The sequence below is a fragment of the Equus przewalskii genome, chromosome 2, assembly GCF_037783145.1.
Source record: "Equus przewalskii isolate Varuska chromosome 2, EquPr2, whole genome shotgun sequence".
NCBI classification, from domain to species: domain Eukaryota; kingdom Metazoa; phylum Chordata; class Mammalia; order Perissodactyla; family Equidae; genus Equus; species Equus przewalskii.
Window position 1 is genome coordinate 75420613 of NC_091832.1, and position 21206 is coordinate 75441818.

Consider the following 21206-nt stretch of genomic DNA (forward strand, 5'->3'; position numbering starts at 1 on the left):
TTGGATTTCTGAAAGTCTTCCTGGGCCAGCAGTTCATGGTCTGTTTTTGATCTGTACCATTATTCCTGCAAATCTTAGCTCCCCTTTATGCCTTCACATCAGCAACTTTCAATACCTTTATTTAAGTGATCTTTTCCCAGACCACCTCTTATTTTTGCTCGTTTTACTCACTTCCACAATTCACTGATTCCTTTTTGTTCGTTGTCTTACATTTAAAATACCAAAATTTATTAAATACCCCTGCCTTGGCTCATCATCTGTTACAAGCTATCCTTTTCCTCTGACAGTCTTCTCCATTTTCCAAATGCTTCTGATACATTTGGGGAATTTTCTAATTCTCTTTTCAGATTTTGTCTACCTAGATAAAACACCGCACTGTCTGAAGGCCTACATTCTGCAAATGTGTCATGAGTGAGGATTTTTTATGTATAAAACATGTCTGTATTAAGTTGGTTATAAAGAGAGCGGTGTAGTGGGGCAATTGAGAGCCCACCTTGTGAGGCAGCCCATCAGGGAATAAAGAGCTTGTTAGCTGTGACTGTAGACAAGTAACCAATCTTTCTCTGCCTCATTTTCCCCACTTATAAACTGGGGGAACTACTACTACCTATCTCATTTGGTTATTATAAGAATTAATTGAATTAACATATCTAAAAGGCTTATAACAGCACCTAGAACATAGCAAATGCCATATAATCATTAGTTATTATTATTTCCACTGTTTAAAATAAGAAAAGCATCTTAGAATAAAATGTGGAGACTTTTTTGAAGTATTTTTTTCTGTCTTTTTAAGGCCCAGATTATAAAAAGGATCATCTACCTAAAGTTCACCGGGACACTTCCTATATAGGAGAAAAACGTCCGGCATTAGAAAAAACTGGAGATCTCAGATATTTATGGAGGCCTGCCTCTGACAAAAGCTTCTCAGCGAGATATAAACATGAGTATGTTGGTGAAATTGGTTGGAGAATACCAGAATATGATTTTATCAACAAAACAAGGCTGGAGACTGGCTTTCACTTCAAGGTATGGCTCTTAAATTTATGTTCTTCATAGCATCCTGTTTTCCGATTTGAATTTCTTCTGAGTTTGCTGCCATAGGAAATGTCATGTTCTTGATCTGCTGTTGAGATGTCGTGGAATTTGGGTTTCTCAGAAAAATAAACGTGTGAATAAATGTACTTCTACCATCATTCCCTTTTAGTCCCTTTTATGCATGAGCGGAGAGGTGTGAGGAAAATGAAGCCATGGGTGATCCAAAAGCATTTGTGTTTGGTTTTGGAATGCGTTCAGAGTCACATTTCTGCTGCGACATTCACACACACTCCCCCAGCTTAGCACAGCTCTCCGAGTGGGTGGTGTGAAAGAGGAAGCCTGAGCTGGACAGCTTCCACAAGCCTAAGACACGAGTCCCAGATCTTTAAATCCGCTGTGTTGATAATGCCTTTGAATCAGGTAATCCAGGGCATGTAGTCAGAGGTTTCTTAGAAACCTGTCTTATTTCCTCTCGGTGATATGAACATGGGCATAAGCCCATGCAATCTCTTCTGAAACAGAAGAGAGCACCACTGATTTTAGAAGTAAAATCTGAGAATTCAGACTTTTTTCCCAGGGAGGCCTTGGCATTCTCTGAAAGTTGAACACTTGCCAGTTATGTAATAACCGGATTTCTTCAAATTCTTAAGGCAGTGTAGTACAGCCTCATACAGTAAATGTTAACAAAAGAAAAACACTTTTTCTGGCCCAACCTACGGCAGTGTAGGAAAGCAGCTGGGAGCTCAGTCTTTGAAGTCAGACAGACCTGGTTCGAATCCTGACTCTGAGTCAGGTCTAGCTCTGTGACCTTGAGCTGGCGAGCTCACCTCTCTGTGTCTCCACTCCCTCTTCTTCCACACGACAGTGTTTAGTGTGCCCACTTCATAAGATCATCTGGATTCCTATCCTAGTTCTGCCACCCACTAGTTGTCGGTGGCCTTGGGCAAGTTCCCTAGCCCCTGGACTTCAGTTTCTTCATCACGAATCTAAGTATCTACCTTATCGGGCTGCTGTAAACATTAAATAAATTAATTTATGTAAAGGGCTGGAAACAGTGCCTGGTATGTATCAAGCACTCTGCGTGTTTAATATTGTTATTCTTATATTGTGCGTATTTTATGTAAGAACACAGGGAACACACTGAGTGAGATACCTGGCACTTGGTGACATCCAATTTCTGCTATTAGTAATGTGGTTGTGTATTTAATGTTACTCAGTGTCAGTTAAACAGAATGAACGCTCAGGTTCTTAAAATGTGTCTTATTCCGCTTAGAAAATAAAGATGAAGATCAGAAATTTGGTTAAATTTCCAAACTGGCCCCCAGCAAGGAGGGTACAGCCCCAAAGCAAGGCAGCTGGTTAGAATAGAGTCCAGAGCTTTCGTTGGTTTGTTGCTTCTCTTTGGGTGATGCTCTCCTTTTGTACACAGCCCTCAATCTGTCTGCCCATCTTGGCTGTGCATAACTTCTCTTCCTTCTTATCTTTAACTTACGAACTCATTTGTCTGCTCAAATGAAGTGCATTCAGGCATTCCTTGGTTTTTGAAGCAAGCTCTGAATCCAAAAGAGATGTCGGCCACGACTCAGCCTTCCAGGAAGGTATTTATTCCATTTCTTTTGTTCATATTTCACAGACGGCTTTAATTCGCTGCTCTGCTCGGTAATACTGTCCTCTTAACCCCTGCAGAAGTCAGTGTGAGCCAGACAATGATTTTCTCCCCCAACTAGTGGCACACTCAGAAGCTGGTCTTGTTTGGCACAAGCTGTAAGGGCTGTTGCTTATCATCCGTGCACTTTCTTGGACCTAGCATTTTGACAGTAGCTGTTTTCAAGCATTTACCTATCTCAGATAACAACCTTAAACAATATCTTAAAGGGTCCCTTGGACTTAGAGCTTTATAATGAGAAAAAAAGGTTCACTGAGAATGACTATACATATTAGCAAAAACCGTATATAATTTACTCACCAGTTAAGGCCTTAAGTGTTGTCATCGAGGCGGCTAATCTTCTCCTCTGCATCCAGGGCATGACTCCCTCTATCTCCAAAGCAGAGGGCAATATTAGTTTTTGAGTCTAGCCTCAGACTTGCATTCCTTATCAACCCAGGGCTTCAGGCAGTTCTTCTGATCAATAAGACTCGGCAGGAATTGACATTTGAGCTGATACGTACACATACATTCCATGCATAAAAACAAGCTCCTAATTACAAATAATACATGAGAGTTTGTGGCATTAGCTCACGTGCCTCCTCACTGAGGAGCTGGCAATTTCCTTGGTGTGCTATAACTTAGGGAAGTGCTTCCATCCACGTCCTGCTCTTTCTCTGGCTCTCTGTCCCTGGCGGATCTTCATTACTTCCCTCCCTCGCCCGGAATAGTCCCAAACAGGACGGCACTTTGTTCCAGTCTAACTTCAGAGACTCCTCAGTGTCTCTCACTGCAATTGTTCAGAACTTTGATTTTAAGCACAAACCTTCATCTAGTGGATTTTTATAGCCTGAACGTCTGCTCTTCCTAATTTACTGCGCCAGGTTTGCATAAGACTGGCAGCTTAGGAAGCTCGGGCATCTCTAGTAGATTCTTGGCAAAATGCCTAGGGCAGTTGCTTCCTACCTGGGAAGGGTCTCTCCTATTTGGAGCAGTAGGAGGGGTTCTCTAGATCATCTAGATTTTGGTAGAAAGATAATAGCTTCCAGGCTGAATGACACCTGAATACTTTCCCCACGTCACAGATGTCAGTAAAAATCACAATATCGGGTTTCTCTCCTGGATCTTTTTGTGTTTAGTTATTTCCTCCTCGTTCTTATGCAGGCTACAATGCCATAATAATACTTGTGCATATAAACCAGTAAAGACCACTGCTTTTGCTATTATCTCCAATTTAAGAGCAGTTTTTTGTTTTGTCTCTTTATGGATCTAGTCTCTACCAAGCTATATGCGTTGTTTCTGCAAGAATCTATGGAGATCATTGAAACAATTCCTTTGATTTCAACCCCATGCTAAACTCAGGAGCATTTCTAACTGCTTCTTAGCTGGGCATCTTCTCCTCTGACCTTTCTTTAACCTAGACCTCAACAGTGTCAGCTGGCTTCCTGATGCCCATTTTGGGCTCCCACACTCTGACCTCACGACCAAATGATTTAAGTTATTTGGTTTTCCCACAGAAACAATATTGTACTGGACTTGATGACTAACTCTCCATGGGTGTGATCCCAAAGACAATATTAAATCAATGAATCATAACATATAGTAGAACCAATATATCATATGGTGTAACAACTTGAAAAATCTATAGAAGGTAACTATGGGAATCCATCAATATGTTTATATGTGAAACAACATAATATAATAAAAAGTAAAATCTCTGATGCTTTGAAATTTCTTCCTCATTTTCACTTGCCACATATCCCAGCATTATAAAATACAGGGCGCTTCTTTGTGACAGTTTTATGGACATTTGAACAGACTTCTGATGAGACGTTCAGTTTTCTGACGTCTGTCGAGTAAACTGATCCACGGCTGGTTGCTTCATTAGACATTTTTCTCACTGTGAATTTATTTAGAGAAAGTAAACATAAAAAGAGCTATCACTGACTATTTAGTATATAAGTAAACTATACTTTATACTATGTGAGTAAACTTTACTATCCATTTTGCAGATGAAGAAACTGAGGTCTTGACACATGAGGTTTTTGCCTGAGGCCACACAGCTAGTAAACGGTGGAGCCAGGATTTCAACCCAGGCTGTGAATTCAAGGACTTAGTGAGAGTTCAGTGTATATGAGACAAAATGATAGAAAATGAAGTGAGAACATTAGACTGGAGTCACTGTGTAAAGCGTACGCCTGTGTTACCATTTTTCTGTAAGGCAGGTCTGGCTGAGTCAATTGCCATTGCCTTCTTTTATAAGGCCTGCATCCTTTCTTCAGGGTTCTCTCAATTTTCTCCCAGCTTCCCATTCTGCATCATTTGCACACCATACACCTCATTTATAATATTAAAATGAATTATTAGTAAACACCCACATATTTGATTTCATAAGAAATAGCTTAGTAATAGTTATCTTTGAATTTTTATTTAATAAGCACTTTACGGTGTTTCAAAACATATCATCAAATACAATCTATGGCATTATGGGAAAAAAAAGAAGACAGTGGGGTCCCACCAGACTGTATCTTCTTTCCTTGTCCCAACCTGACCCCGTGTGTTCTTCCAAACTGTCCACCTTTACACAACAATGTCCTGGAAAATTTTCAAATTCGCCTGAAAAAAAGAAGCATTGCCAACGTGAAGTTGATCAGCACGTAGCCCACCAGTCACGTATTTCAGTATTTCTGGGTGTTTTTCACCACAAATTTCTCATTTACCTTTGGGTTCATTTGGACGAATCACAAACAGTTGCATTAAAATTCCTGAGATCTCATGCTCCTGCTCTCCAGATGTTACCGTCAATATAGAAGATTTCTTAAAGATAATAAAGCTTCCTTTTTCAACCAAGTTATAAAAGCAAAACAGAAAATAGCTTTTCTAAAATTAGGCGCGTCTTGGGATTGCTGTTCTTCCCCAGAAAGGCGTGTGTTTAGTTCTCACTTTATACTTCTTAGAGTTATTTGCATCCTAACAGTTTGTGGTTTAATATAAAAATAATTACATTAGCACCTTTCATCCTTCAGTGCTGTATAAAGTAATGCATTTTCTGATCCCACGGGAAGCTTTTAGGAAGGGAGTGCCACACACTGACCATCTGGGAGGGAGGAGAAACATTGGCCAAGGAGGCCAAATGACCCTCCTTTTTCTTGAAAATAATATATTAATACCATTCACCTCCTTGTACACAGATGTTATATTTCCCCCATTTTACAGAAGTTAGCTTCATAGGATTCCTCAAATAAATTCAAGGAACTAATTTCCTTATAAAATCTTACTTGTATCTGAACTTCCAGAAAATACATTTTATGTTTGATGCTTCCTTCCTCTAACAGACCATGGAAACAACAAGGGAGGTGTGGCTCGCTGATTTGCTCTCTCTGTACTGTGCTCAAGGTAGTTCCGTGAAGAACAACGTGTTTGGAATGGGAAGCGTCTCTGCTGGTAGCCAGGAACACTGCCACTCCACATGTCACTGGGCATCCCAGCCCGGGGACCCAGCTCCTCAGCTAAACACAGGGCTTTGTCTTTCTTGTTGTGGTGACTTTATAGATCATTATTGACAAATTGGAAAAAAGTACATCCTAATTTTCCCATTTTTGTTAGGATGCGGAAATATGAAATAGAAAAAGGAACTCGGTGTAATGTAGCTTGGTGGGTGCTTTTATTCCTTAATGAAGGAAGGCTGAAAAAATGCCACGGTGGTTACTAAGTTCTGTAGGACTTGACATGACATCTTGAGTATGTGTCTAAATGTAAACATCAACTTTTGGTTTTTTTTTAATTATGCTTCTTAAAGTTAGTAATTAAGCATATGCCATAGATTTTCAACAAATATTATTTGATGAGGATAGGGAGATACAAAGCTAAGAAAAGATTGTATAAATTAGAATGAGGTCTAGTAAACCTGTGGTTTGGCTCCATAGCCAGATTCTTTAAATTATGGTCAAAGAATTCTGAAACTTGTGTGTGAGCTAATATCCCAAGCACAGGTGGCTAAAATACCAGGACATCTGTTTTCTAAATCCAGCATTTATCCTGGCTTTTAAAGATCTTTGGGAGAAATTCTAAAATCATTATAAATTTAGGGTTATAGTTTTCCCTGCTGTTCGTATACTCCTAGAGTACCTCAGGTGTATTAGCAAACATGTATAGAATGCATGGCAAATGAGAGTAGCAATCTGGTGATATCCATTCTTTTCCCAAGATTGAACCTAGGATAGCAAGAAATCTTAATAGAGCAAATTAAAACAATTCATTAAATATAGGGGCCCTGTGTGCTATGGTCCCAGTCATGTCTCTGGGTACAAAAAAATATGGCACTAAAAATAAATGCTGTAGGAGTCCACATAAGCTCCTTCAGCTGAGGAAGAATTCATGGAAGTTTCTTTGCGTTGTTGTTGAAGTTTTTAATGTGACTATTGTCAACCGTTGGACTGTACAATCCCAGCCACATTCCCAAGAGCTTTAAGCAACTTGAAGTCTGAGATCGGTTCTATTGAACTTTGTACTGACATCAACTCGACTCCTCCTAGTGCTTAGCACGGCCTAGATGATTGTCAATAAATGATGGGAGATGGGGACAGAGAGAGTTTCTCTGCTCACGCAGTGTCTTTGTTAAGAGACCAAGTTGCAGACGAGGAGAAATGAATTTTTGTTTGTTTGTTTGTTTTTTTAAGATTTTATTTTTCTCCCCAAAGCCCCCCGGTACATAGTTGTATATTCTTCGCTGTGGGTTCTTCTAGTTGTGGCATGTGGGACGCTGCCTCAGCGTGGTTTGATGAGCAGTGCCATGTCCGTGCCCAGGATTCGAACCAACGAAACACTGGGCCGCCTGCAGTGGAGTGTGCGAACTTAACCACTCGGCCATGGGGCCAGCCCCGAGGAGAAACGAATTTTTAAGTGTGCATTAGATGGAGACTTATTCTACTCCTAGCTGATTCAATAGTCATTTGAAAACTATTTACCATTTATTTTTTTTACTGAAACGTAGTTACACTGTTACTGTTCACAATGCCTGAGCTACCACTCCTAGTGTAATTCTGTGTTGAAAAGCTAATTGGACAATTAACTTGAGAGCAGCACACTTTTTAACCTTTGAATTAACATCAGTGCTGACACATTAGAAAACGCCAAGGGTGAGAACAGTTGCAAAACAGGCGCTTGACGATATTTCAGAAACTGTGCACTGAGCGCGAATGGAGACTTGGGAAGCTCTTGTGTAGCTTTTCTGTAGCTTGAATAGTTGAATCTGCTCAGATTTCAGACCCTGGTAGGGATTGTCAACAACTCTGGATAAAGGGCTGATAGCAGGATGATTGGTTACTCATCACACATCCTAACAATTCCCGACAGAATAAATTCTAGTCTTGCTTTCAAAGAAATCCTAGTGTATCTTGAATTATAGAATGACTAAGGAAAACATTTATTTCCCTGGAGAAGTACAGGGAGAAAATAACAGATATTTGCCTTCTCGCTGAGAATAAATGAGGCAACTGGTACTCATGATGCTTTTCAGGGCAAATCTATGCTTGCGGCCTTAATGAAAAATTGAAAGTGACTTACAAGCAAAAGTAGCCAGTTGAAGAATTTTCATTTTCCTCCTTTTCTCTCTTTGTATGCTAGGCTGCCTACTATTTTTTGTAACATCTCAGTTTTCCCATCTATAAAAAGAGACTCTATTAGCGTTCTGTTGGTCATAGCAAATTACCACAAATTTAGCAGCTTAAAGCAACACTCGTTTATTTGCTCACAATTCTGTAGGTCTGAAGTCCTGGGAAGGCATGGCTGGGTTCTCTGTTCAGGTCTCACAAGGCTTAAAACAAAGTGTCAGCTGTGGCTGTGATCTCATCTCAGGCTTAGGGTCTCTTCCAAGTTCATGTGGTTGTGACAGATTTCAGTTCCTCGTGGTTGTAAGATTGAGGTCCCATTTCTTTGCTGGCTGTTAGCCAAGGGCCATTCTCAGCATCTAGAAGGTGCCCACATTCCTCACCACATGGCCCTCTCCATGTTTAAAGCCAGCAACAGAGAATCTCCTTCACGTCAAATCCCTCTCATGCTTCAAATCCCCTTTACCAGGAAGAGCCCAGATCTTTTTAAGAGCTCACCTGGTTAAGTTAGGTCCACTGAGGATAATCTCCCTTTATTAAAGTCAGTTGGTTTGGGATCTTAATTAGAACTGCAAAATCCCTTCACAGCAGTACCTAGATTAGTATTTGGGCAAATATCTGGGAGAAGGTGTGCACACCAAGCAGTGAGAATCTTGGGGGTCATCTTAGAATTCTGCTACCACAGAGATAACGATAATACCTTAGAGGGTTATTAAATGGATTAAGTGAGATATGCATGTAAAGAACTTAGTGTAGTATCTAGTTTAAGTCCCAATAAATGGGATCTATTATTACTCATGTCTATATATACTAGATTTTCTTGCCTATCTGGATTTTTTAATTATATTACTATAAGCACATTAGAAACATAATGGAATACGTTGCTCATTATTTGGACACTCCACAGAAAACAAAAGTACTGGGGTCATAGTCAACAAACTCCCAAAACCCGATGTTTAGTCTATTTGCTGAAAGTTGGTGTACTAATTCAAATTATCTAAAAACACTGCAATTAAAAAAAAAAGACGACAGGATACAATTTATGTTGGTATTCAAGCCCATATATAACGTAGCATAAAATGAAGTATGTGCCTCTGCATTGTTCGTTTTTTGCTTTTTAACAAGAAAAATTCATCACAGAATCCACGCCTTAAACACTGACATCTTTCAGAAAGAGTTGTTTTGTTTCCAGTCATGCTCTGAATATAAAATGAATACTTCAAATGCTGCATTCACACAAAGGCCTTTATGCCCCCTTTCTCCCTTCAATAGTTCCAGTCTAGAATAGGCAACATTATGCAATTTAGTGATCCAGCTACAACAGTGGGAATGCTTCTCACTGGCTGTGGGAAGAAAGACACCTAAGGGGTTAACAGTAATATTTTGCAAATTGAGGCATGGAAAGAAAAGTTCATTAGCATAAGAAAAGGTAGCCTTAGGGGATTTTCCACTCACATGTTTGGTACTAAGAGCTCTCCATTACCAAGGAGGAGGGCAGAGAAGGGAAACCCTGGTGTCCATGCATTCTTGAAATGCATTGCCATTGTATGCATTCTCCTGGTGAGAAAGACCTCATAGCTATAGAGATGGAAAATGCTTCTTTCTAGTAAGGAAACTCAAGGATAGATATCTTAAGAGAAGCATCTTGAGTCAAGTATAGCAACAAAGAAAGAGGATTCCTGTGATCAATCCCAAAAAGAAGATTTCCTAAGTGTGTCAGGACTAGACCAGAAGTGATTTCATATTAAAAGCAAAAATATTAAGCAACGATTTTATTTTATTTTATTTTTTCAAGGAAGATTAGCCCTGAGCTAACTGCTGCCAATCCTCCTCTTTTTTATTGCTGAGGAAGGCTGGCCCTGAGCTAACATCCATGCCCGTCTTCCTCTACTTTCTATGTAGGACACCTACCACAACATGGCCTGCCAAGTGGTGCCATGTCTGCACCCAGGATCCAAACCAGCGAACCCCGGGCTGCTAAAGGGGAATGTGCACACTTAACCGCTACGCCGCTGGGTCGGCCCCTAAGCAACCATTTTAATTGTTTACTAGAATGAACCCCAAATATCTGTGATTAATTTAACTCAAATTCATCAGTTTTTAACTCATTTCAGAAATTGTATCTAATTCACAGTATCTGAATGTGGTTGGCAGGTACTTCCATTTTGTTAATGTCTAGACTTATTTAAAGATTGCTTAATAGGAAATATCTAATTTTTTTTTAAAGATTTTATTTTTTTCCTTTTTCTCCCCAAAGCCCCCCGGTACATAGTTGTGTATTCTTCATTGTGGGTCCTTCTAGTTGTGGCATGTGGGATGCTGCCTCAGTGTGGTTTGATGAGCAGTGCCATGTCCGCGCCCAGGATTCAAACCAACAAAACACTGGGCTGCCTGCAGCGAAGTGTGCGAACTTAAGCACTCGGCCACGGGGCCAGCCCCAGGAAATATCTAATTTTGAGTTATGATTATTTTTGCTAGTTTAAAACATTCAAATTAACTGTAAAAGAGTCTCACTGACTTCCTTAAAATAGAGAATATACTAATCAGTTGTTACCTGTTTCCATGATGATGTTGAATTATTTGTTTTTGTTTTTTGGGTTTTTTTTTGCTGAGGAAGATTTGCCCTGAGCTAACGTCTGGGCCAATCTTCCTTTATTTCGCACACGAGTCGCCACCACAGCATGCCCACCAACGAGTGATGTAGGTCTGCATCAGAGAACCGAACCCAGGCAGCCAAAGCCGAGCATGCTGAACTTAACCACTAGGCCATGGGGCTAGCCCCTTCAATTAGTTTTTGAATCAGTCTTTCATCTGATTCAAAACTGACCAACTGATCAGTAAAAAAAAATGATCTTTTTGATTCTGAATTTCACTAGATTTAACACCACAGTGAACATATCTGTCCAAATAAATCATGATGGATTTCATTAACAAATTAAGATGGAGAAAGGCCAGCTTATTTTAGATAAATTTTTTATAGCATTATACACTGATAGCTATAGGGGAAATGAGGAGCACAAAAGAATCTGTTGTTTGTTTCGAAGAAAAGTCTTTTCAGGGGCCAGCCCAGTGGAGTAGTGATTAAGTTCATGTGCTCTGCTTTGGCAGCCCAGTGTTCATGGCTTTGGATCCCAAGCATGGATCTGTCACCACTCATCAAGCCACACTGTGGCTGCATCCCACATAAAATAGAGGAAGATTGGCAACAGATGTTAGCTCAGGGCCAATCTTCCTCACAAAAAAAAGAAAAGAAAAGAAAAGAAAAAGAAACATCTTTCCAGTTAGGATGATGCAATTTTTGATTATTAAAAATGGGAATGAAAATCAAAGAAGATTGTCCAAGTCCTAGAAAATTTGTACAAAAGCTGATAACAAAATAATTTATAAGTCAATTGATAAGGTCAATTTTCAGGGAATCACATGTCAGAAATCAACTGAGAAATAAAGTTATACCATGATCTTACCATTACACAGTCATGAGTCGCTTAACAATGGGGATGCATTGTGAGAAATGCATCGTTAGGCAATTTCATCCTTGTGCAAACATCATAAAGTGTACTGACACAAACCTAGATGTATAGCGTACTACACACCTAGGCTGTATGGTCCTAATCTATGGGGCCACCATGTTATATGCTGGTATAAGTCCATTGTTGCCTGAAATGTTTGCAATGCATGACTGCATACAGATGCTCACTTTTCAAATTTTCTATGGAATAGTGGGTCATACGTGCATTTAAATCTTGTTTATACTGTCCCTTCCTTTATTTATTTTACAAATGGACATTAAAAAGCTGGAAGTGATCAAGGTTTCAGGTCTTCATCACTGAGACGATGACTTAAGTAAATAGAGCTGCTTTCCCAACACAAATAACTGACGCACGTGATCAGGAAAGTCATGCTAAACGAAAGCCTGAGGGAAAAGGAAGAAAAAAGGGAAGAGAAAAAAAAAATAGTGGGTAATTCCTGTGATGTTGAAATTGTAGTATGACCGCTACCTTTTGAGATGTTATGAATATAGAGCATCCCACATCAATGTAAGTAAAAAACGCATTCAAAACTGAAGTGAAATACTTTTGATAGTCCATATCATTGTTTCCCAACCCTAGTATGGAAAAATTCAACATAAATTTGACACCTCTATTTCCACGCTTATGTATAAGATGTACCATCCATTGGCTACTTCTTGGGGAAAAGGAGCCAGTATATGGAGGTCATTTATTCAGTGATAACAGACTATGTCAATGTACATGAGAAGGTGTGGGGATTACTTTTTTTATGTGGGAACTGGTTCTAAGCTACCAAATATTTATGAATATTCTAAATTATGCTTCCTGAAAGGAGTATTCAGAGCTACACTTTACCACAGGCTGTCTACAATCCAGCTCTTTCCTACGTCATTACCACCACATTTCTAATTCTGTGGGGATTAGGTGAAGTGGGAAGAACTAAAATGTTTGAGTCTAAATGATAAGTGGTAGTTTAGAATGCCTTCTTATTTAGACACAGAATCATAAAGATAGAAAAGAGTTCTGAGGTCGCGGACTATACTTTTCTTGCTACCTAATCCCCGTCCTTCCACAGAAAGGGAAAGTAAAGCCCATAGGATCACATTTATCTTAGTCTTGTACTTTTTCCTCTCAGTTCAAGAATCAGAAGACTATCTTCTTTTAACTGAATTTAGCATTTCCTGTTTCATTTCCCAATCTGACTTCCTTTTTGATTACGAATGTGGACTGTTAGACATCTTGATGCCAATTTACCCTGGAATTAGAGTACATTAATTTTCTTCCTTTTACAGTATGGAGAAGTAAGTGAAGCTGCTATTGATGAAATAAGCCACAGACACCAAAACCCATGGTAAGCACCTGCTAATACATTTTTAATTAATTAATTAGTGTTTCCTTCCTAAATTAATATCGGTTAATTTTTGTAACTTTTAAGTATATTACCACTTCTTTTTATTTCATGTAGATTTCTTTGTAAAATTGTGAATTTTTATTCTTAATAAAAACATAAAGTTTTCACTATGTTTTAGGTGTTAATTAAAGGGAGGAAAGAGACAAAGCAAAGATAGAGTAAACAACTGTCAGAATATAGTGGAGAAAAAGAGAAACCGCCTGTAGCTACTAAGAATAGCAACTGGATGTGTAGAGTAGCTTTAACTACGTAAATAATTCTCTCTGTGGAAAAACAACAATATAATTTTTTTGTCCAAAAAAAACTCATTTCATGCCGTTGGCCTAGAAACCATCATAATGGGCAATCTTGGTTAATAAACGTAATCCTACCGAAGTCACACAATGACCTGAATTCACGCTATCATGAGGCAGCCTCTAACCTAAATTAAATACGTCTAGCTCAAAGTATGTTAAAGTATAGGAAAAGAGCAAAACCTAGGCTTGTCGTCTAGATATAACACATAATTCAGATGCCTAAGAGGGAAGGGATTGATCAGCATTGCTCTTACAAGACTGCAGATTCAATAATGACTTTGTTATCCTTCAATTTTTGGAAGTGAGGATTTCTGGAGCCTATTTCATCTCATTTTTAATTGTTGAAGGACACAGCTATTACCATGTGCAAAATTAACGAATTTTAGTCTCTCTCTGATATACCACCACAACATAAGCTGCGCCAAAAAGAGACAAGCCCTCAGATCCGATATTAAAAGCTTATTAGTTACTACAACAATGCCAGGACAACAAAAGTTCTCACTGGGCAGTTCTTTTAACTTATAAAGCATATCCTATGTTTAAAAACATGGAGAAATGGTTAGAATATATTGCATGCAAAGCACATGTTCTCATTAAAATATTCTACTTTGTTCAGATACATTGCAGGCATCTATTTACAAATGCCCTATCAAATATTTCCAAGCAAAAAAAAAAAAACCCATTAAAGGCCATTGAAAATCAAAGAAACTTCAACAAGCATTGGCGATATGTGTGAAAATTTGCTGCATTTATTTAAATATTAAAAACTTGTTAGAAAGTATCTGAGAAATATTGAAGCTTTGAACATTTTCCTTGGGTGAAAGAATGTTGGCTGTATTCATTTCTAGGAAATATGATGTGGATTATACCAGGCCATGAGGTCAAACATTTATGAAAAACACCTTGTATTTAGGGAATTATGGATTCAGTTGGAGAGATATATGTACATAAATTACAAAAACAATCTGCATGTGTTGAGTGCCAAATTCATAAAGAACACAATTATAATTAGAAAATTTTAACTAGAAAAGTTTAAAAATTTTTTACAGTATAATGATGCCCCCCTAAATTTGCCTGTAGCCTCTGGCCCAGGTCCTATTTTTAACTAATCTGATGCCAATAACCTGAATGCTACCTCAGTCTTGAGACTCTAAGCACATCTACTGCTTAAAAACCTTCCTGCCCCACTCTTGGGCTGAGAGGATGTTCTTAAATAGGATGCTGACTCAGACAGGCCCAGGTGTTCTCCACTCCCTTGCCTTTTCTAGGTGGTACTGAGCCTCGTGTCCTTCTTGGGCAAGGTTAGTGCTTCGCCTCCCAATCTGTTTTCAAGTTCTGACCTCCTCCGTCAACAGCATTGGCTCAATAAATCTAGTCCCTCCTGTGTTCGAAGCAGTGTTGATTCTGGGGTCACAGTGGTGAACAAGACAGGCCAAGCACATGCCCTTCCTGAAATTTGTATTTTAGGAGAGGAGAGAGACGTTAGGCAACTGTACAACTTTTAAAAAACAGTATACTGTTTTTCAGCCTTGTTAATAATCTTTTTAAATGACAAATATAGTTCATACTTGTAGCAACAAATCAAACAACATAGAGGTATATTAAAAAGTTAATATCCTGCCCTAATCCATCCAGTTCATGATAAAACATTTCATTACAAAGGGTGTTTATGGGATGTAAAGAGAAGGTTTTACTAGGGGCATCTAACTTGGAGTGAGGGTCAGAGAAGTGTTCACCAAAGAAGTAATTATTAAGCTGACTTTGAAAAGGCAAGTATAAGACCATTTCTGGCAGAGGGAATGGCATGAGCAAGGCCCAGAGGAGGGGAAGAGCATATCCAGTAAGGACCAGGCCAGCTGCACTCTAGAAAGCAATGAGAGGGAAGCAAGATGAGGGTCAGATTTTGTAGAACCTTGTGGCCGGGTTAAAGAATTTGGACTTTAACTTAAGAACAGGGAGAATTGATTGGAAGGTTTAAAATAGGAAGCAACAAGATTAGAATATTTTTTTTAATGATCACTCTGGAATGTTGCAGTGTTGTGTGGAGAAAGAATTGAAAGGTGACGAGAACAGCTGGAGGAAGCTGGGTAGGAGACTTTCACTTTCAGCAGGTCTATCTTGAGTTTTCAGTGTGCTTTGCAAACAATCTAAAATAAATTTTGATTGTAAAGGGCTGTGAGAAGGAGGGAGGATTTGAGTTGAGCTTTCAAATAAACATAGGCATTAAATAAATGGGGAGAAGAGAAGATGAGATTTGCTGTAATGATGGGGAGTACGAATGTATTCAACAATCTATGGAGGAGATTTTAACATTATCTTAATTTTACAGGTGAAGAAATTTGATTTCAGAGGCTAAATTACATGACCAAGGGTCACAGAGCTAACATTTCAGTCCAAGTTGACTGATTCCATTGATCTGGGTTGGGATCTGGGCTTGGACATTTTTAAAGGCTCTCCAAGTGATTCCGACATGCAGCCAGGGTGGAGAAGCACTAACAAAGACTGGGAAAAGAAGGGGACTGAGCCTTGGGGGGGATGCCCACACTGAGGACAGGATGAATGAGAGCCACTGAAGGAGCAAAGGAGTCTTAGAGGTAGAGCCTTTAAGACAACAGACCGCTATAAAAGGCAGGGAAGAATTTTGAAGAGGAGGGTTTAATATAAGGAAATGGAAATTAAAGAAAACAATAACAGACAAATATTTGTAAACTGCCTGTGGTCTCAGAAAAAGCACTGTAGGAAGAGTAGAATGATTTGAATCAATACAACCAGTGCTCAAGAATTTTTGTCTGCTGACACAGTGGAGGCAGGAGTCTACCCTGTTTTTGAGACCGGAAGTCCAGTAGAGGACAATTACAGGATTTCCTCCATTCTGAGGCATACTTTTTAAATTTTGACTTTCTCGAAATCAGGATGTGTTTTATAATAGTTGTTTACAAATGTAGTCTACAAATGTGGTGTCTTTTTTCCCTCCCATGAAAAGCTGATATTAAATCAATGGTGTGTTGTACAATTTATTGCATCTTAAAACCAATAAAGATATACTTCAACAAACATGAAATGAAGACCTGCCCTGTGCCAGATGCTAGAACTTAAAAATTACTAAGCAGGGGCCTTACTCTCAAGCAGCTCACAGACTCTCAGGAGAGAGATGTAAACAGAAGATTTCAATACAATAGGCATGGATGGAGAATGATTGCGGTAACTGGGTGTGGGTTAACCCTTTTCTTTTTTCCTTCTGAATTAAAGGAAACATTCTCTTGTTTTAAATAAGCTTTTCTAGGTATGTGATCCAATGACTAACTCATTTTCATATGGTTTCTCCTGTTTGCAATTGGATGTTTTCCAAAACAAACATACAGTACTTCTAATTTCAACAAGAAGAATAAAAAGCAGAGATAAGAAAGGGAGGAACAGTTTACAGTCAAATTAAAAGAGGTCATAAGAGAATGTACTGCAAACAGTGAATTGGCAGGGATTTTTGTTTTAAGCAATGAATTCTGAGAAGCTACACGGCTTTACTGAAGATTGTGGGGCATGGAGGTATCTTGTTTTCTTTTTTGCTTCCACACATTTAACACAGTGCTTGGCATACATGGGCACTCGATACATATTTGCTGAATCAGGTATAAAAGACAAATCCCACTTCTTCTTGTACTCATAATGGCACAAATTGGTAGAGTTCAGGTCAGAGAAGCTGGAGGAGTTCAAGAAATGAGCACTTCCTGAGAGAGATGAAATTTAAGCTGAGTTTAGAAGGAACATTTTAGGAAAATCTCTGGCTGCCTACTCGGGTGAATTTTTTATCCATACAAATGAGAGACTTGCTGAGATGATGAAATCAACAGAATTACTTACAGGCAAACATCATTCAAGAAAGGAGCTACTGACATGCTTCTAACCTAATGTCATGACAAAGTTGTCTGTCAACCAGGGCCCTTGATATTTGCCACTTATTGGACAATTTATAGATCTGTCTTAGAAACAATGTCTTAAGGAATATTCAAGTTCCTGTGGACAGCCATTGTAAGTAGATGGCGGGGGGAGGGAAGGTTGGTGTCAAGGAGGCTACAAATTCCAAGGTAAGGACTGTGAAACTGGATGTCAGCCATGAAGAGAAGAGCAACATGAGTTTTAAAGGATCAGAATTAACTCCAACATCCCCTAACTTTTCATTTACTTCAGAGTCACAGACACACAGCTCTTTTCCGAGTGTTGGCTCTCCCAAGCTGCTTTCTTGTTGTCTGTGTTTTCCTAATCATAGGACTTGTTAGTCAGCACCCATCCTCAAGAGGTGGACAGCATGGCATTTTGAAAGAGGGCTGAATTGAAAATCAAGAAAGCTGGTTCTCTAGGAGTGTATCCTTCCCAAGGATATAATAAAGGAGACATACAAAGGTTTGGCTAAAAGAAAGTCTAACAGTGTTTGCAGTAATACAGTCAGAAATAACATAACGGCTCAAATAGGGGATTATAGGCAGTTATGAAGCGGTATCTATACAGTGATTCAGCACAAGGGCTCTGAAGACAGATTTGCTGAGTTCAAGCCCCAGCCCCACTACCTGGTAGCTGTGACCCTGGACAAGTTATTTAAACTGTCTATGCCTCAGTTTCCCAATCTGTAAGACGTTGGTAAAAGAATCTACTCTACTGGGTTGTTGTGTAGATGTGTTATTGCATATACAGTGTCTCAAACAACACTTGGTAAATACAAGTGCTCAGTCAATAGTGTGACCATATAATTTATCACCCCAAACAGGACACTTTTAAGAGTGAAACAGAAAGCTAACTGAATGGGTCACCTGCACAATAGACTAAACTAAAGCTGTCTTGAGCAAATCAGACCACTCTATTAATAAATGTTATCTATTAGATAAATAAATGAAATACATTGAAATAGTGTAGCAAAATACATCTATTAAAATCCATATTATATTGTTAGATAAAAATCATCATAATAGAGATTCACTATAGGATATAAATCCCATACGATATCGCTGCGTTAATCTCCCATAAGTAGAACTAAAAGTTCAAGAGATAGAAAAAAAGAAAGAAAAAAAATTTGAAAATAAGAAATCAAGATTAAATTAGACTAACATCTGACTAATAAGAGATCTAAAAAGAGATCAGAGAAAACATCAGTAAGGAAATCAATTATACAAGAAAATTTCTCAGAAGGGAATTTCCAGATTGAAGGCTCCATCAAAGCAAATTAAAAAGAAACCTACATCAAGGCATATCACTGTGAAACTTCATTAGGCTAGAATGAAGAGACAATTCCAAAGCCTTCCAGGGGAAAATTAGTTTATATACAAAGGATCAGGAACCAACAAGGCATCATACTTCTCGACAGCAGTACTAGACTCTAGAAGACAATGGGGCAATGACTTCCATGTCTGACAGAAGGTGACTTTCAACCCAGAATTCTATACCTAGCCAAGTAATCAAGTGGGAAAGTAGGCAAAAGATGTTTTCAGGCATGCACGTCCTATAAAAAATGAACCTCAAAGCGCTTTTTCCTAGGAAGCAACTGGAGAATATAATCTAGCAAGACAAGGGGATAAATCAAGGAAAGAGAAAGGAATACCATCCAAGAAACAAGAAACCCAACAAAAGTGACAGGCAAAGGAGATTCCCAAGACTGTGTTAAAGGAAAGTATTGGGAATGTGGCCATGCAGGGGTCTAGAGAATTCTTGATTCAGATAGGAGCAGGACAAATGGGGGCTCCAGAGAGAGTGTTTATTGTGTAAAACATTGGGTTAAGTTCCAGAAGGAACAAATGAGCTAAAAAGTGATTGCTCTTGTAGAACAGAACTTTGGGGCAGGGGAGAAGGAAAGAAGGAGTGTATTTATTATAAGCATTTTAGTACTATGTATATGGATTATGTACATGTACCTAAATCATTTCATTAAATTGAGAAAACCCTGGAATTAGGTACAATGAACAAGCATTTTATTTTTATAAAAGTCAAAATTAATTGTAAAATGGCAGAAATGGCAATAGTCAACTAGAATTTTAGTAGTTAGGGCTCTTAAATTGAAAAAATTTCTGCCTAAAACCAGGATTACAGAACCAAAGAAATATTCACTGACTTGAATAAACAGGGCTTTCTGTTTATTCAGAAAGGTGTAAGGTGTGCCTGTAATTGGCATTAGTTAGGTGGTGTGTAGAAAATTGCCTATTTTATTCCATAATGAAATGCTGCCAAAACCATTTGTTAAACTAGCACAAGTTAATGACAGCCACTATTTAAAAATATATTGGTACATAAACGCGTGCTTTTTTTCTTGGAGTTGTTTTCCTCAAAACATCCATAAATCTTGACAGCTTTCTATTTTTAAGGCTGTCAGTGTCTGGCACATTGGAGGGATTTCCATGAGCATTAAGTAGCAAAGTTCTGCAATTTTTGAGATTATCAGCATCCATTCCTACTTTGGCCTTTTAGGTGCCTTACCTGGAAACTGTCTTTGTACTCTCTTCCCCTTAGCCTCCTCCCCCAGCCTCTTCTTCAGCTAAGTGGTGAGGGAGGAGGCTCTCTGGAAGCTGCAGGTGTAGTCAGGTCAGTACAGAGCTCCCGCAGTTGTCACTGTTGCAATGCCACATAGATAGTTGGTGCTCATTTATCCATTAAGTAATGATTCAACTGCCAAGTACGCGCCAGGCACCACAGCTTAGCCTGGGGATTCAGGAGTGAACAAGAAAGACATAATTTCTGCCTTTCTTATATTCTTTCAGAAGAGACAGGACAGAAACAGCCTAACATATGCTTGATAATTTGATTGTAGGGGGTGCCATAAGGGAGAAATGCAGGATGCGTGTAAACGTTTCTTGCTGAATGAATGAATATTCCTCATCTCAAGATGCAGCACTTAAAGCAAAAGGATAAGATGCAACTGCTTTTGAAAGAAAAGCTAGCTAAAGGAGACAGCGCTGTTATTCTTAAAAAGAAAACTTAAGAGGCTATCACTTGATGGCCAGGTGGGGAAAAATTCAGTTCATTTCAGAATGTGGCCCTTAACTGCGAATTACTCTCTGTGTAATTTATGAAAGATACTGACGGCTGAAGTGTGTAAGAAAGAGCCACCTTCAATTCACTGGCCTATCATCTATAATTTCTCAGCATTTCAGATGTCAGAACTGTAGCTCTTAGAGCTTGTTTCAGGGGACCAGGGTTACCGAGAGAGCAGCTATCGGACCTAACAAAAGGGTTTATGGCAACAAAATCCAAGCATGGACTGCAAACTAACAGTAAACAGATGAGCTAAAATTTTAGGCCTAGGCAAATAGAGTTTATATACTAGCAAGAGCACAGAAAAACAAGGACAAGGCATGTTACAGGTGTTCGGATTGTTTTTATTTCACTATCGTCTATTCAATTTTGTAAAGCAATGAACACGTCCTGATGATGGTACAGGCATACCTCATTTTATTGCACTCCATGGATATTGTGTTTTCTACAAATCATAGGTTTGTGGCAACCCTGTGTCGAGCAAGTCTATCAGTGCCATTTTTCCAAGAGGATACTTTTGCTCATTTAGTGTCTCTATGTCATATATTGGTAATTCTCACAATATTGCAAACTTTTTCATTATTATATTTGTTATGGTGATCTGTGATCATGATCTTTGATGTTACTATTGTAATTGTTTTGGAGCGCCAAGAACTGCACCCATATAAGATGGTAAACTTAATCAATAAA

General features: G+C 38.8%; 1 protein-coding gene across 1 annotated transcript in view; it reads left to right on the forward strand.

The window, feature by feature from the left end:
• Positions 1–21206, forward strand: part of SPMIP2 (sperm microtubule inner protein 2) — a 105213-nt gene that overhangs the window by 37562 nt on the left and 46445 nt on the right. The window contains exons 2-3 of the mRNA XM_008522689.2: positions 794–1026; positions 13091–13149. Coding sequence (XP_008520911.1) covers positions 794–1026; positions 13091–13149 — 292 coding nt within the window. The remainder of the gene's footprint in view (positions 1–793; positions 1027–13090; positions 13150–21206) is intronic.